This window comes from Ostrinia nubilalis, chromosome Z (assembly GCF_963855985.1).
Source record: "Ostrinia nubilalis chromosome Z, ilOstNubi1.1, whole genome shotgun sequence".
NCBI lineage: Eukaryota > Metazoa > Arthropoda > Insecta > Lepidoptera > Crambidae > Ostrinia > Ostrinia nubilalis.
Window position 1 is genome coordinate 17,352,138 of NC_087119.1, and position 14,862 is coordinate 17,366,999.

General features: G+C 35.5%; 1 protein-coding gene across 4 annotated transcripts in view; it reads right to left on the minus strand.

Moving 5' to 3' along the window:
• LOC135086896 (homeobox protein araucan) overlaps positions 1-14,862 on the minus strand; it is a 103,557-nt gene that overhangs the window by 38,752 nt on the left and 49,943 nt on the right. The window contains exon 1 of one of the 4 annotated variants that reach the window (XM_063981719.1): positions 10,796-11,097. The exons of the other annotated variants lie outside the window; for them this stretch is intronic. Within the exon in view, the coding sequence (XP_063837789.1) occupies positions 10,796-10,855 (60 nt within the window). The 5' untranslated portion in view covers positions 10,856-11,097. Of the gene's footprint in view, positions 1-10,795; positions 11,098-14,862 lie in introns of those variants that run through there. 4 annotated transcript variants of the gene reach the window in all.

A 14,862-nucleotide genomic window follows, 5' to 3' on the forward strand; every position in this document is an offset into this window, starting at 1 on the left:
CATTGAAACGGCTAAAAATACAAAGAATAGCAGGTACAATAATTGTGTCTACGAATGCACATTTACACTGAGCAGACATAACATTAAGAGTGCCCTGCCTCGGCATGTTGTACCAAGAGCGTCGTTATAATGCGTTTACATTGTACGTACAATATGTCATGTGACTTTAAAATATCTAAGTCCGACAGAAATTCAGACTGGCGTTGGCAAATAGAACTGCACAGTAGGTAGAATCTGCTATCATGCTAACTCGCGCTGGGCATAAAACGCTAACAATCACACACAAACAAAACACGGCCGTCGAAATAGCTCAATTGTAATAAAATTGAAATGTGTGCGTGACACACGTTGTCACGAAGACAAAGTTAGCGCGCTGCACGGCCGGACACGACCGCAGCCGCGGGACGCGTGCTTGTTTGTACAAACGTGTGGACAATGGCTAATGTAAATTTGGACTCCTAATTCGATTTATCGGTCGAATAAATTAACAGGAACTGCACACTCGATCAACTAGATTGCTATTGCACCCCGATTTAGGCGTCGACTTAAATGAAAAATGAAGAATAGGTATTTTTTCAATGAGATTAGTTTTAAAATACTATCTTTTTTAATTGATATGTCTCTAAATTTAGCTTATTAATCCAAAGACGACATAATTTTCGATAAATGATAAGACCCATTATTTATTCAGACCATTCAAAATAATTTTTTTTATCCACAACGAGGAAGCTCTTGGCCTGTATCTCACCTGATGGTAAGTGACGATCAGGCCGAAGGTGGAAGCGAGCTTCACCCGGAATCCTCAACCACGGAGGAACTGGCTGTCTTACCTCTAACTGCCGGAACACAATAATGCTGTTAACATTGTTGTTATGGCGACAGACTTAGGTAAGATGGTGGTAGCTAGCCAGGCGGACTTAGAACAAGCCCTACCACCAACCAAACCGAACAGAAAAATCTGCCCCCATTGGGAATCGAACCCGGGACCTCTGCGTCTGAAGCAGGTGGTCTTACCACTAGACCACAGAGGCGGGTATATAATATGTGAATGGATAAGAAATCAACAAAACAGTGAGTATTTCAAATATGAATCAACCAATTCTCTTACTAGTGCAGTGCAGACGTATTCAGTACAATTTATGCATTTACTAAAACTAAGTATGTAGGTATTCAACATTTCACAATAATCAAATGCTGAGTTGTACCACCTTATTTAAACCGTAACAATAACAATAACCGAAGCTTTTTGTATGGAGTTTGACAGATTTTTGACGTTTGTCAAAGTTAAAGTAAGATGATGCAACTAAGCCTAAAAGTACTAAAATAACTAAAATCCTAATTTCTAGTTGCTACCCTTTACGTGTGAAGCGATTAGATTTTCCCCATCGCAGCGCGAACTGCACCTGGGGACTGCGACCAGAATATCGACGCTCGGCCCGTAGATAAATATCCATCGCGCTCTCAACAACAATTAATGGTTATTTAACGCGTTTCAATTCAATTATCGTCTGGCGGATTGCATCGATAATTCCAATGGCCAAATTCCCAGTAGTTAAATACTCGGCCGGTACTCATTTATGGCTCTCAACGTACGAGCCGCACGTCCAGCCGACGACCATTGGGCATTAATAAATTCTGCAACGTTCGCAACCATCAGAGCGTAAAAGTATGTTAATGTTACTATTCGAGTTATAAAGTTAACTGATAAAAAGCGTCACATGATATTTTCATAATTACTTACCTGGTGACATTTCGACAAGTTTCGACAGTAATAAACGGCTACCTATTTCATAAACTTTACAAGTGATAATTCAACCCATGATTGGATTGGTGAAAATGGAAATAACGTATGAAAACTCACGCAAAACTGGAGTCGCGAGTGTTCGCTTTGCGTGCCGTACATCACAAACAAATCGGTTGGACTAATCGCTCGGCGACACAATCTAAGCGTGCGCGAAAGGGCAATCGGCCGAGACCGGGCAATTTGAGACCCGTGTTCCATCTTAAATTATCGACAAGTTTAATAACAAGCATAAAGGCAATGGCAATAATCGCCGCAAATTAATTACTGGCTCTAACCCAGCCCGGAGAAAAACAGTAAAAGCAATGACGCGTTGATGGAACAAGGTAGGCACAGCAGTTATGGTTCTCGGTGCAATGGAGAAATAATAGTTTCAGGCAGGCAGTATGTGGCACATAATAATATACTCGTAGCTAGGCCTACCTAGTAAACAGTGTTTTATCGACAAGTCTGTGGTCTGAAGTTTGCAACTACTGCCTGGGTAAATCACTCCCACCACACTCATAAGAAATTATTTAGATGTCTTAAACTGCAAATTTTTAATGGTCCTAAAAGGTTTGTGAGCAATTCGATTCTAGCTTCTTTTCCGGAATATTTCATGTTGTCATATTTTTTTCATTGAAGTATGCTTCATTCAAGAATTGTTATTGTCAAGTCAATAAGTACACTTGGAATTGACTTTATTTCCAAATTGTCATCCCTAGGGCGCAGTAGGCTAAAATTTATACGCGGCGTATAGGTGCGGCCGCCGCCGGCTGTTCGGGAGTTTCGTATAAATAACATTTAGCGGGCGGAGCGAAGCGCGGATTATGAGGTCGCAGTACTCAATTAAACTGTGCCCGGCTTTTATTGTGGACTTTTCCCGTGACCTCCCACCGGATTCCCAGATAAATGGATCCACTTTACGCACAGTGTTAGCGTTCGCACGGAATTTGGGAGTATTAACGATTAATATCACTGTAGTCTGCATGCGGGCCGTTGCTGCTTTCTATCTAGACTATCGATAAATAGTCTGGAGCGTTTACTGTGAACCGTATGTTGAAGTTTTAGTGGTGTTGTATAGTCAGAGTTTGAAATATTTTACCATATTTATTTTCTTTTTCAGTAATACCTGAAAATTACAAAATTTACAAAAATATTTGTAATTTGAACTTAATATAATATAGGATTTTTTTAAATATGTAAATCTGAAAGAAAATCAAATAGTTTTTTAATCAATAAGAGAAAAGTGAAAATCTGAAAAAGTAGTAAAAATTAATTTGTTTATTTTAATCAATCATATAATATGTACTCGTATACTATTTCATATAATTATTGCTTGAGAACCAGCTGGTTCGCCTTAATCTACTGTATCAAGCAAGTAGTTCTACGCTCTACCAAGAGATGGCGCTGTCGACATTACCTGAATCGCCATAGTAGCGTGAAACTTTTTGTATCCTTTCGTTTCTTTGCACATTTTAAACTCTGTATCTTCTTAAATTAAGCTTTTGTATTTTTATGCTCTATTAATACTCGCATTTTTTAAGCTTTCTCAGCTGGTTGCTCAGAAGCCACCCACTAATCACGACCTAGAAAAACAAATATAATATCTGCCAATTAGTTTTACAAGCTGTTTTCGGAAGTTCTGAACAGTTGGCCTACTCCCTGAAGCAGTACCAACCTGCTGAACAGGCTCTCTTCCGGATTGGATGTTCAATTAATGTTAGACACATCTATGTTGTCAAGCTAATTGAGATGTGTAAAGAGTTCAACCGGTTTTCATTTTTGCTTTTACAGCTACATTATTGCCTTACAATATCGACCCAATGTGTTTCATTCTCTTCAACGTTGCAACATAATAGATAAGCAGTGTGTGGATATTCTCAAGCTATACGGGTCTTCTATACCATGCAGGTGCATGTCCTTTGTACCATTAGTACTTTGTCAGTTCCTTGAAAATTGTGAGGATGAACATTTTCAAGACAAAGATTTTAGACTTTGTTATTACGCTAAAAGAGTTATAAAAAACCGAGGCAGTCAGTAAAAACAAAGAAAAAAAGCAGTATTCCTTTTAACCTAATTGGTGAGATAAAAAATAGTAAAAAATAAAATTATTTTGCCTAAGGTTTTCATTAACATGATTAAGTCATCTAAATGTTTTATTTTTTATTTTATTTTTTTCAAATTTTTCACTGTTTTTACTTTCTCCTGCTTTTTTACATTACTTGTTGTGTGTTTTTTTTTTCACATATCTTTTATTTTGGTAGCCTTAGAGTACTAGGTTAATTTTTTTACGCATTCTAGTACAGAATAGTACAGACACTGTAATCACGCGATGGGTTATAGTGGTGCGACCACGGTGTCTAGCACCACAACGCATCGGGAATCGGGATACAACATAGACATCTTTTTCAATATGAAAAGTATTACCTATACTGCTTTACTCTTAGGTCTCATGAAGCTAAGTACATATTTGTAAATAACTAAAGATATAATAAATAAAGAGCTGTCACCTTTTTTCAGGCTTAAATAATATTTGAACCATATTATGTAGTGCTATAATAAATAAATTAATAAACCACAGAGTTTCATTAATAAAATATCATAGCCAGGTTGATTACTTATGTGCACCGTACCTACCTCTCTGTTAGTACAATACTGAATTAGGTACGATTTGACTATGAATTTTATTTTAGCGAAATTCCAAGACATTGAGTGAATAGTTTTTTTTTGTGAAATACAACTTAAATTCAACCTTTAATGATACCCAAACGGATCGCCATTGAGTGACTAATGTATGTATCGTTTTATCGTATTTGTGTATACTTAAGCACAATCATAAAGATATACCATAGACCACAAGTTAATGTTATGTTAACTTAATTGGTGTATCTCTTTTTACGGAAAGCAATAAATTAGAACTAATTTGCTATAAATAATTTAAGAATGTGAAACTTCACAGAGTAAAAGGTAATTTTCTTGCTCAATTGCTATTAATTTGTTCGCTCAATGTCTAAACAAAAACTAGTGCTTGTGGCGACGGGAGAAATATTATGGCTGGGTGTATTTCCCGACCATTGTTACTCGCTTAATGAAATTCAATACCTTACATATTTACTTGATTGCTTGTCTAATAATTTTAATTAATAAGCTCCGGGAATTTACACACATTGCAATTTAAAATGGCTTATATTGTAAAGCCTTTAAGCATCTTTTATCTTAAATTTTCCCATTCTTTGTTACGAAGCCTTCGAGGCAAATCAATTATTTTCTAAAACGTAATGCCGAAGGAAATTAATTGGATTTATTGAAAAACTTTATATTAATTATCTTGCGATATTTATTAAAAAATCTTGATGATGAAATACAGCTCAGTTTCTATTTGCATTTAATTAATTATAGTGGCGCTTGTAAAAAATTGCTAATTAGAGAGAAAACAATAGCCGGTATGATCGGTGATTGGGAGGAGCTAAGATAATTTTATAGAACTAGAATATAATATATTATAATAAGAAAATAACAATAACGTTATTATAAATTCCACTAGGGATCCCATCATTGAAAGTTGACTAAAAATAAACTATACCATAATATAGTGGTTTGATGAACAGATAATGAATAATGAAAATCACTAAAAGAATTTCAATAGACAAGTCACTATTAAATAAGCCCTATATTTGATAAATAAATTAATTCCTTTATAATCTTGCAAATTGAAAAAAAAAACTGATTTATTTGTCAATGTTTGCGGAAATTGATAAGACTTTGAAAAAATATTATAGGAATTATAGAAACTATTTTATAATCAGGTAATAGCAATAATTTAAATTCAAAAGAATACTTTTAATTATTTTAGTGAAGGACTTGCACCACCTTAAGACCGTAACTTTAACGATAACCGGTGTGTTTTGTATGGAGTTTGACAGATTTCTGACGTTTGTTACAGTCAAAGTAAGATGCAACCCAGCCTTAATGTATCTGCTGAACAGCGGAGATGTCGTGGCATGTCTTGAGTGTGGCTTGACGGTTTCACGCTTGTACCGCGGAGCTCTACCTCTGCTAACTCTACATATAATAGGTGTCAAACATAGATACTACATAAAGGTTCAGCCAAACCAACGCGAGCAGCCTGCGTGCGCGATGGCGATGGCGATCAGATGTTGGGTATGAATTTGTAGCGATGAGTTAACATCAACGCGTCCTGTCACTTGTCGCGTCCTGTCCTTGTCTACGCACGCCCAGTGATCGCGATCGCCATCGCCGACGCGAGCTGCAGACGTTGGTTTTACCGAAGATTTAACCATAGAAAAAACTCTGCTTTAACGGCCAAACCAACGCGTGCATATCCTACTGATTTCTACTGATCGCCATCGCCACATCACCATCGCGCACGCAGGCTGCACGCGTTGGTTTGGCCGAACCTTAACGCCACGCTCCGGCGTACTATGTATTTGACATAATCTCTACAAATGTTGTGAAGAAAGTGCCTAAGAAATTGACACAATCTTATTCCAATTGTAACAAAGACGTATTGCGAACTTGCTGGCTACTTAGGCCCAGTTTTTTTATTCATAGTTAAAATAACTAGTTGTTAAATTTTGCTACTAATGGCTAAAATGTAAACTAATAGTTAAAAAATATACTAAAAATCCAGCTAACCATCTTTCGAAAAACATTTATTTCTGATATTTAATTTCTGATATTGACATTTGTCAAATTTGACTATTGGTTATTTTAACTACGAATCAAAAAACCGGGCCGTGTATCCCAAACTATTTGACGCTGACTGTACACAGAGAGCAAGAAATAAAAACGCCCGTTTCATTATGCTCCAAAAAACCGCAATCAAATCTCAACTACTGCTCTATCAACACCATTATTATTACGATTTCCCGAACAGTACTATCTCTGAACATGTCGAAGTGCAACCACGCGAAACGCATTACCCTCTCTTTGAATCCACCGCGTCTGGTAAAAACGCGCGCAGAAAAAACAGAAGAATAGACGACTCGTTTACAATGGAATGTTACGCCATAGCCATTCTTGGTGTTTGTTTGATTTTCTACCAATGAACCAGTATGCGAGGGCTATTAACTACTAACAACCATCGAGTCCACTTCAATGGTCAATTGCATACGCTCAATTAGACGGAAAATTGTTGTGGGTGTGCATTGTGTTGCCTTCGCCCGAGACGTGGACGATTAGAACACGTGATTTCTGGCAATTTTTTTCGCTGGATTAAACTTTTGTATGCATATTATGATTATAGTATAAGTAGGTATGCAATATAATTAGGTAGGCACTTTTAACTGGCCGTTTACGATTTCATTCCGTTTAGGAATTTGTTCCTAAAATTTACCTAAAATGTACCTATTCATTGTTACAATGCTTCTATTTCTTTTATTTTCAGGGTACATAAAATGAGGGCAATACCTAAAGTAATACCAATAATGTTTTTTTTTTAATATGATCTGTGATAATTATGATTGATTGATAAAAGAATATTTTATGAACGTCGATAAATTAAAGATGTAATTTATTGTAAAGATTTGTCTCATTTATCTTATTACATTATTGGTTAAGTGAAATACGAGATTTGACCGATATTTTTTAATAGAGAACATGTACAGTGCGTTTTTTTTTCTGAGAACCTAGTATGCTCTTATAAAAAAATACTACATCACTTAAACTTAATATTTATTTGTATCACTTACTTCTTAAACAGTAATTATACTATTTCTACGGTGGTTTGAAAAAAATCTGTAATTCTTATAAATAGATAATGGAACCACAAAATAATCTCCAGTTTGCAGTAATTAAATTTTCAATCTATTTACTGTAATTAAACAATTTGTAAAGTTTTCAAGCTTAGAATTTTTAATGCCAGAATCTTCTTTCGAATGTTTGTTTTTAAATTTAGTTTGTTGTTATTCTCTACGTTCTAGGCATATTACAGTTACATGTATTGGCATTCTTTCCTACACATCAACTACGTCTTAAAAACATGGTTGTAATGTAATGTACAGTGCATTACTTCCCAAAATACTCTGTCTTGGTGGCCCGAACCTGACCAACAGGTTTCCTTAAAATACAAAATGAACAAAAGAACTTTCATAAATTTTAAGCATGTGATTATCAGTATTTTATGCCTTTGAACATTAACGTTGACATATTTTGCATTTAATTATATTCTAGTTAAAATTGCAGCCTTTTTGTTAATTAATAAATGCATTATATTACCGCTTGTTGGATGATAAAAATATTTGCGTGAGGCGTAAAAAACTAGATAGAATAAAACAATGTTTTTGACACTTAAACAAAAAATGTTGAGACAATAAACATAAATGCGCTACTAATATCATAACAATTATTGTAAAAACTGTTAAAATACATTTGGTAATAATTTAGAAACATTTTAAATAGGTTTTAATTTGTTGAACGGTTATTTAAAGTTAAACTTAAACGTTCCAATTCAATCTATCAGTTTAAATTACTTGTAATTACACATAGTGTAAGATGTATAACCGTAGTGTACCGACTATAAGTAGTAAAGTAAGTAACAATTATGTAGTAACGCATAAAAGACATTAGTGTAGTAACACTGCTGTTTTGAATTTGGAACATGTAATATCTTTTTACATTACAATTATTTTTACGCTCATCACCAAACTTACACTGTATTTATAAAGTGTGACATTTTAGAAATACTGTGTAAGTTTGGTGTTAACACATGTCTATAATTGTATGGAAGTTCACTCAAGTTACATAAACGTGTAAATTGTAAACTGATCTCAAGTTTAGATCTTTATTCCCGAAAAGTAGTATTTTTTGCATACTCTTAAAACTGAACTCATTTATTGAAACCAGAAACGGATGTTTTTTTACGATGGGCTATAAATTAAGAAGTTTAAAGCAAGGGTCAACGTTACCTGTCTGTGATACTTTATCTGATGGCAATCGTTCAAAGAGGCGCCACTTCTATTTTTTTGGTCATAGACTCGGATGCGGGTGACGGCTAAGGGGTCTAGGGATGATGTATGTTTATGATATGGGAGTTATTAAAGGCGATAGTGTTAAATCTGGCAGATGTTTATGTTGGCAAATAAATGTTTATTATGGCTGTTTGTCCGAGTGGGTGTGCCCAGACCGCCCTTCGGCCTCCCCATTGTTTTAGACAAAACTCCACCTTAATTAGCGACTATTGTCCCTCGACGGGAACTTGTTTATAAACTTGTTATAATTAGCGGGAATAACACTATTTTTAATTAATATACTTGAGACTGAGTAAAACGGGATAATTATGGAATTACCTGTGTAGTTTTTTTTAATGTGTGTTAGGCATGTTAATGTAAGATGCATACAAAAATATCAACATTTAAGTATTTGCGAATAGGAAACTAATTTTTTATTCAATTTTGAACTAATGTGAAACCTTTTATCAATAACAACATTTGTTGTTCATTTTATATTGTAAGACTGCTATAATAATATATAATAGGCCTACATAAATACCTTTTCATGTCATAGAGTAGGTATTATAATAATCAACATAACAACTCATAATGATTTCAAAATTAAATGAGCCACTTTCGTTTAAAATTGCTGTCAGCAATTTACAGAAGATTAACATAAGGTAACTCTATTTGTAATTATATAAGGACTATAACCCTGGCTTTTATTACTCCCGTACTTAAATGTTAAACTATGACTGGACTACATTATCATTTTATAGTCGTACAGACAACAGATGTAAGCCCCATTAGCACGTACCTTATCATCCTCAAATAATTAAACTCCTATTTAAAGAAAGATGTTATAATTAATGCTTGCTGCATTACCCTGCATTTAGGGCGCCGTCGGCTCAAGGCATCAGCAGGTTATCAAAATGTCAAGAGATAATAACAAAAAACAAGCAATTTATTACATGGGCATTAAACTTTAATAACGGACTTAAAATAGCAATAGGTAACCAATTGAGGCCTGGATAAAGCTCTAAAATAGGCTATATTAGCTACCTATATCAACATTTTCTCAGTGTAAACATAGGTAGGTAATTTACAGTTCTCATAAATCATATTTTATAATGCGTGATAGAATATTCATAATATGCGAATGGTATAGGTATTCAAAGAATGTTGTAAATTAAGATTTCAGAATTTATGTTGTCTAAAAGAAACGGAATAGTAATATTTGTTTTATGAGAACATGTGAATAGAAAACTAGCATTAATATGTGTACTTTTATTTAATTATCATTAAAAGATATGATATCTTCATCAATCCATCCATGCCAAATCCGTTTACCTTGATGAATTTGAAATAATTATTAAAAACAACGTAAAAGCAAACAAAAACAATGTCTACTTTATGGATTTGACACTAAATGTAGAGCTAATGACATAATTTTTTGTTTATTGTAATCTGAGTGCATTGAATAGAAATAATGTGCATGTAGTGTATTTGATAAACATGTCATATGAATGTTTATCAATAAAATTATTCTTTTACTGTAACTACGACTTAAAATTATGTACCAATCTTTGTATTATTTTATGCATTCTCTAATACCATCAAATTAAATTTCTTATTAGACATGAATATAGGTACACAATATTTTGGTTCTGTAATATAAAACATAATATGTCTAAAACTACTAAAAGCCGATACAACAGCATTAAATAACCAGAATATTAGCTGATAGTGGTTAAAGAAACAAACATCTGCTTTACCTGACTCTACATTAGAGATGTACCAACTATTCTTCTTGTTTATTTTGATTTGTGATTATTGTAAACAAAACAAACTATACCATAACTTCAGCTTACGGATATTCTTAAACCATTTTTGTTTTCAGCAATATTGATGATTAGTAGGTACTTGATTCCAGTGTGTTATGTCATGCTGCATGAACATCAACATGTTTCTGTACAAGAAGTTCTTGTTTATTCAGTACTGATTACATAAAAGTATGTTTATATCCTTGGTATTTTCGATAGGTAGAGATATCGGGACTAACCTGCGAGGCGGGCGGGTACGAATAGCCAAATTGCGCGTACGCTGCCATCGGGACGATCATATGGGCGGCTTCACACAAAACACTGTCTCTCAAAGTCTATACAGCACGGACGTATGAGTTTCCTTATGACTACTGCTAATGCGAAATTAAGTTAACGTATCACAGTTGGTTGAGTGCGCGGCGGCTGCGCGGCGCGCTGCCATCCCTGCGCGTCAGCGGGCCGGTGCGCGCGCGCTACGCATGCCGGGGTCGGGTCGTGTGCGGCCGGTCTTATACCTTGTTGACGCGTTCGAGTCTCGACACAGACTGGCGCGCGTACGCCGCCTGACGCCCCTCCGCTGTAGGAGAGAGCCAATCAAGCCCCGCCTCGGAGGCGGAACGCGCCCGCCAACGCCAATGACGACCCCGATCTTCCATCCTTTTCGACAGCCAGCACAAAATCACGCCTTCCCATTGGCACTTTCTATCCCCACCATCACGCAAACCACGCCTACTTAAATAGCCCCGCCCTCGTCCGGGTGGGGCGCTGGAAAAAAGCGGCAGAGTCGGCCCGACTTGATCATGTTTATGGGTTTCCGTGGAGACAGTCCGCCAGCTCTGTACCACAAGCAAACAAATCTCTAGTGGCAAAAAATGGCTCGGCCGACGACAAGTTGTTTCACCTCGTCAGATTTACGAACATCGCCGTAGCGTAGAGTTAAGAATTTACTTTATAGGCTCTACCTGTGTCGGCGTTGTAGACGACTTTCGCGAACAATTTGTCTTAAAAAAAATTCTATGCTCAAGAATCACACGATGTTTGCTGAGTAAAAAGCATTTCAAATACTACGAAACAGTTTTTCATTTTGACTGTAAAATATTGTTTGTTTTTCAAGCTCTACAACAACTAGGTACCTACTCTACTTTTTAAAATAAATTATTATAAATCATTTTTTTACTTCAAATAATGAAAACTCATGCTCTCTATTTTAGTAATAGTTGTAATTACACATGTTAAATTTATTAAGTAATCATTACACAAAATATTAAATACATGGAAACTAAAAAAATATCATTTTAATTAATAATTAGTAGGTATTTATTTCAGAAAAAAATTTATACGAGTAGCCAAGTGTGTGCGCGATTAAAAATGACAAAACGAAAATGATTGCTTGAATAAATACAACCTAGTGCACGTACCTATTTAAGTAATTGACTGTTTTCCCGAGTCGGCATTTATAATGAATTGGAATGTGCTTTCCATTGAAAGGTTTCTACAAAAGCAGAACCATTTAGCCATCTTCACTTTAGGGGTGAAATAAAACGTAGGCCATGAAATTCGCATAGTAGAGTTTCATAGGCCGCGTAACAGGTGGCGCCCGCATCGCCGTCGGTCATCCCTACGCTACCTACCCTTGCAGAAACGTCACTATCTTCACTTTTATTTTGCATTTGATCCTGATTAAACTTTTACTACGGTGATGTTTTATGCATTTCCAATATCAGAGTTTATTATAGTTCACCTAATGCCTCATTACATAGTAATACAGCAATTTTACACGATTGATCTGTGTTGTTTGTCATTTTCAGCTAGTAATTTTAAAAAAGGACGAAAAGAACACTTGAGAACTATTAACTTAACAAAATTGAGCTTTTTTAGATAAGCCTAATAGATAAAAGTTCGAAACTCATAAACTTTATTTTTCTCTGCCATCTTAAAATAAGATTTAAACTTATCTTTTTAAAATGAACTCGTAGTAAAAAATGTCGCGAAGAGATTAAATGAATCAAAGCTTTTCTAAACTGCTTACATTTTTTTTTGTTTGTCATGACAACGTTCGATTTAATGGCTCTTATGAAATATTAAACGATATCAAGTTAAAATAATTCAATTTCAAAGAAAATTAAAAACAATATATTTTTAGTAATTTAAAATGCTTTCAAATATATATTTCCATTTTAAACTTGCAACACAGGCGATGTAGATTGTGATAGAGACATAAGTAATATAGTAGAGTAATAATTTTAATTGTTTTTAGAAATAAAACTATGTAATAATAATATAAATCAACAAGTTTTTCATTACACTTGAAACATACCTATATTTGAAATATACATGTGTTAGTTTGTAAAGTAGATTAGTTTCAAGAATAGATAACGTTATCAAAATAGTCTCTACTTTTAATATACCTACTGTAGCATTTTAAACATGCATAACGTACCATACTAAGCTATGAGTTTTACCTCCAACACGTGCAAGCCAATTACACAATACGCCAACACGAAACGATGTTACTTACAGCTTACATGTAAAATAACTGTTTGCGACAGTCATTACTTCTAAGTATTTCACTGAAAGCTCGAAAAATAAAGTTTGCTTTTATAAGGGCTCATTACTGTTACCACAATATTAATAGTCGTGAACGCCCAGCGCACGCTGTTACAGCACAACTCAACGTCTCATTTCCCTCCGTTTGTAAAAAAACTTTTGTGTCACTAATTGCGTATCCATAGCTCTGGTATCAACACATCCGATCGGACGTCTCGGGACACTCCGGAGCTGACGCTGCAAATGCAACCATGGGACAGGCGCTTAAGGTCGCACCAAAATCAGAATCCCATGGCCCGGCGCCAAGACATCTGTCATCGTTAATAACAAGCAATTTGAGCCAATTTTGCATTTTTGGAATACAAGCGAGTGCCCAGGCGTCTCTGCGGGCAGGAAGTTACACAAAAACTAACACTAAATAAAGTAGTGGTTGACATGTTTAAGTTTTTGCCGTGTTACTAATTACGCGGGCGCGGGTAGACGTGCGTGAGCGTTCGCGTGAACCGAACCGCCGAGCGAACGTTAGCAGTAAATGCTAACAGTTTAGATATTTATGAACATGTGTATGTAATTAATTTTTACGATGGATCAGATAACGAAGTCGGTGGGGCGATACGCATGTCGTAGTGTCTTAGGGCTGGTATAAAGGTCAATTACCGGCCGTAAGGTTTTTCGTAGGATAGCGCTGAATAATTAAGAGCGAAGATGCTGAGGCCGGGACCCGCGACCGCGACCCGCGCCACACAATGGCCGTTTGACTACACCGCCGACGTGTAAACATCATCCACAATCGAATTTCCATAGAAAGCACTTTAAAACTGGATTAGTTCTGTTAGAAAAACAAGGAAAGTCGCTTCGGTGGAGCCCTAGTCACGGATATAAATTAGGAGAGCAGCTTTAATCCGCTTACTTGAATAATCCTTTTGTTACAATTTGATGCTATGTACAGAGATAAAGGGCTCAGGAGTGTAATGTATGGCCTTTGTAGCGTTTGTACAGACATGCTACATTAGCTGTAGATTTTTGTGGGACGAACTTCGTAGCTTTCGTCCGGAGTCGGCGCCACCCCGCTTTTCACAGCCATCTCAATTTTTATTACTGTTTCGAGTTTTATACAAGGAAGATGGATTAAAGTCGACGAATACAAGTACAATGTTCATGATCGTGCATAGTTATAAAGTTTTTTTTTTACTTTTAAGTAACCACGTTTATTTGTATAAAGTAATACGTAGCTAAGTAAGTAAATTCTAGTATAACGTCACCTAGCTTCGTTCTGGGGAAAACTGATGGCACTATGCACATTTACATCAGTATCGAACTTTCTCTTTTTCAAAAACCACTTTTTTGCCCACTAGGGTAGCAATAGGATTTGGTTAGAGAAAAAAACTGTACCCATTGTAACTCTACCCTCGGAAACTGTACGAAGTCCGGGAATAAAAAGTATGACACTGGAAAATGTGTACAGTTCATTCCATAGGTTTTATTAGGATAAACGTTAAGATTGTTTTTCCAATCTTTTTTCCCAATTTTCATGATTTGAATCGTAAAATAATACTGTGTGGTATAAATAGAACTGTTTTACTTCTAAACAACGAGACATTTTTTATAGATTTCAATTATGCAAAATACAATGTGGCGAATCAAATAGTAATTATTTTGTTAATTGAGATTAAGTATCTGATCTAAAACCTGATTTAAGTAACCTATATCTATAGCAAAGTAGGTTGGTCAGTGTCAGTGACCCATTGTGAACCAAATA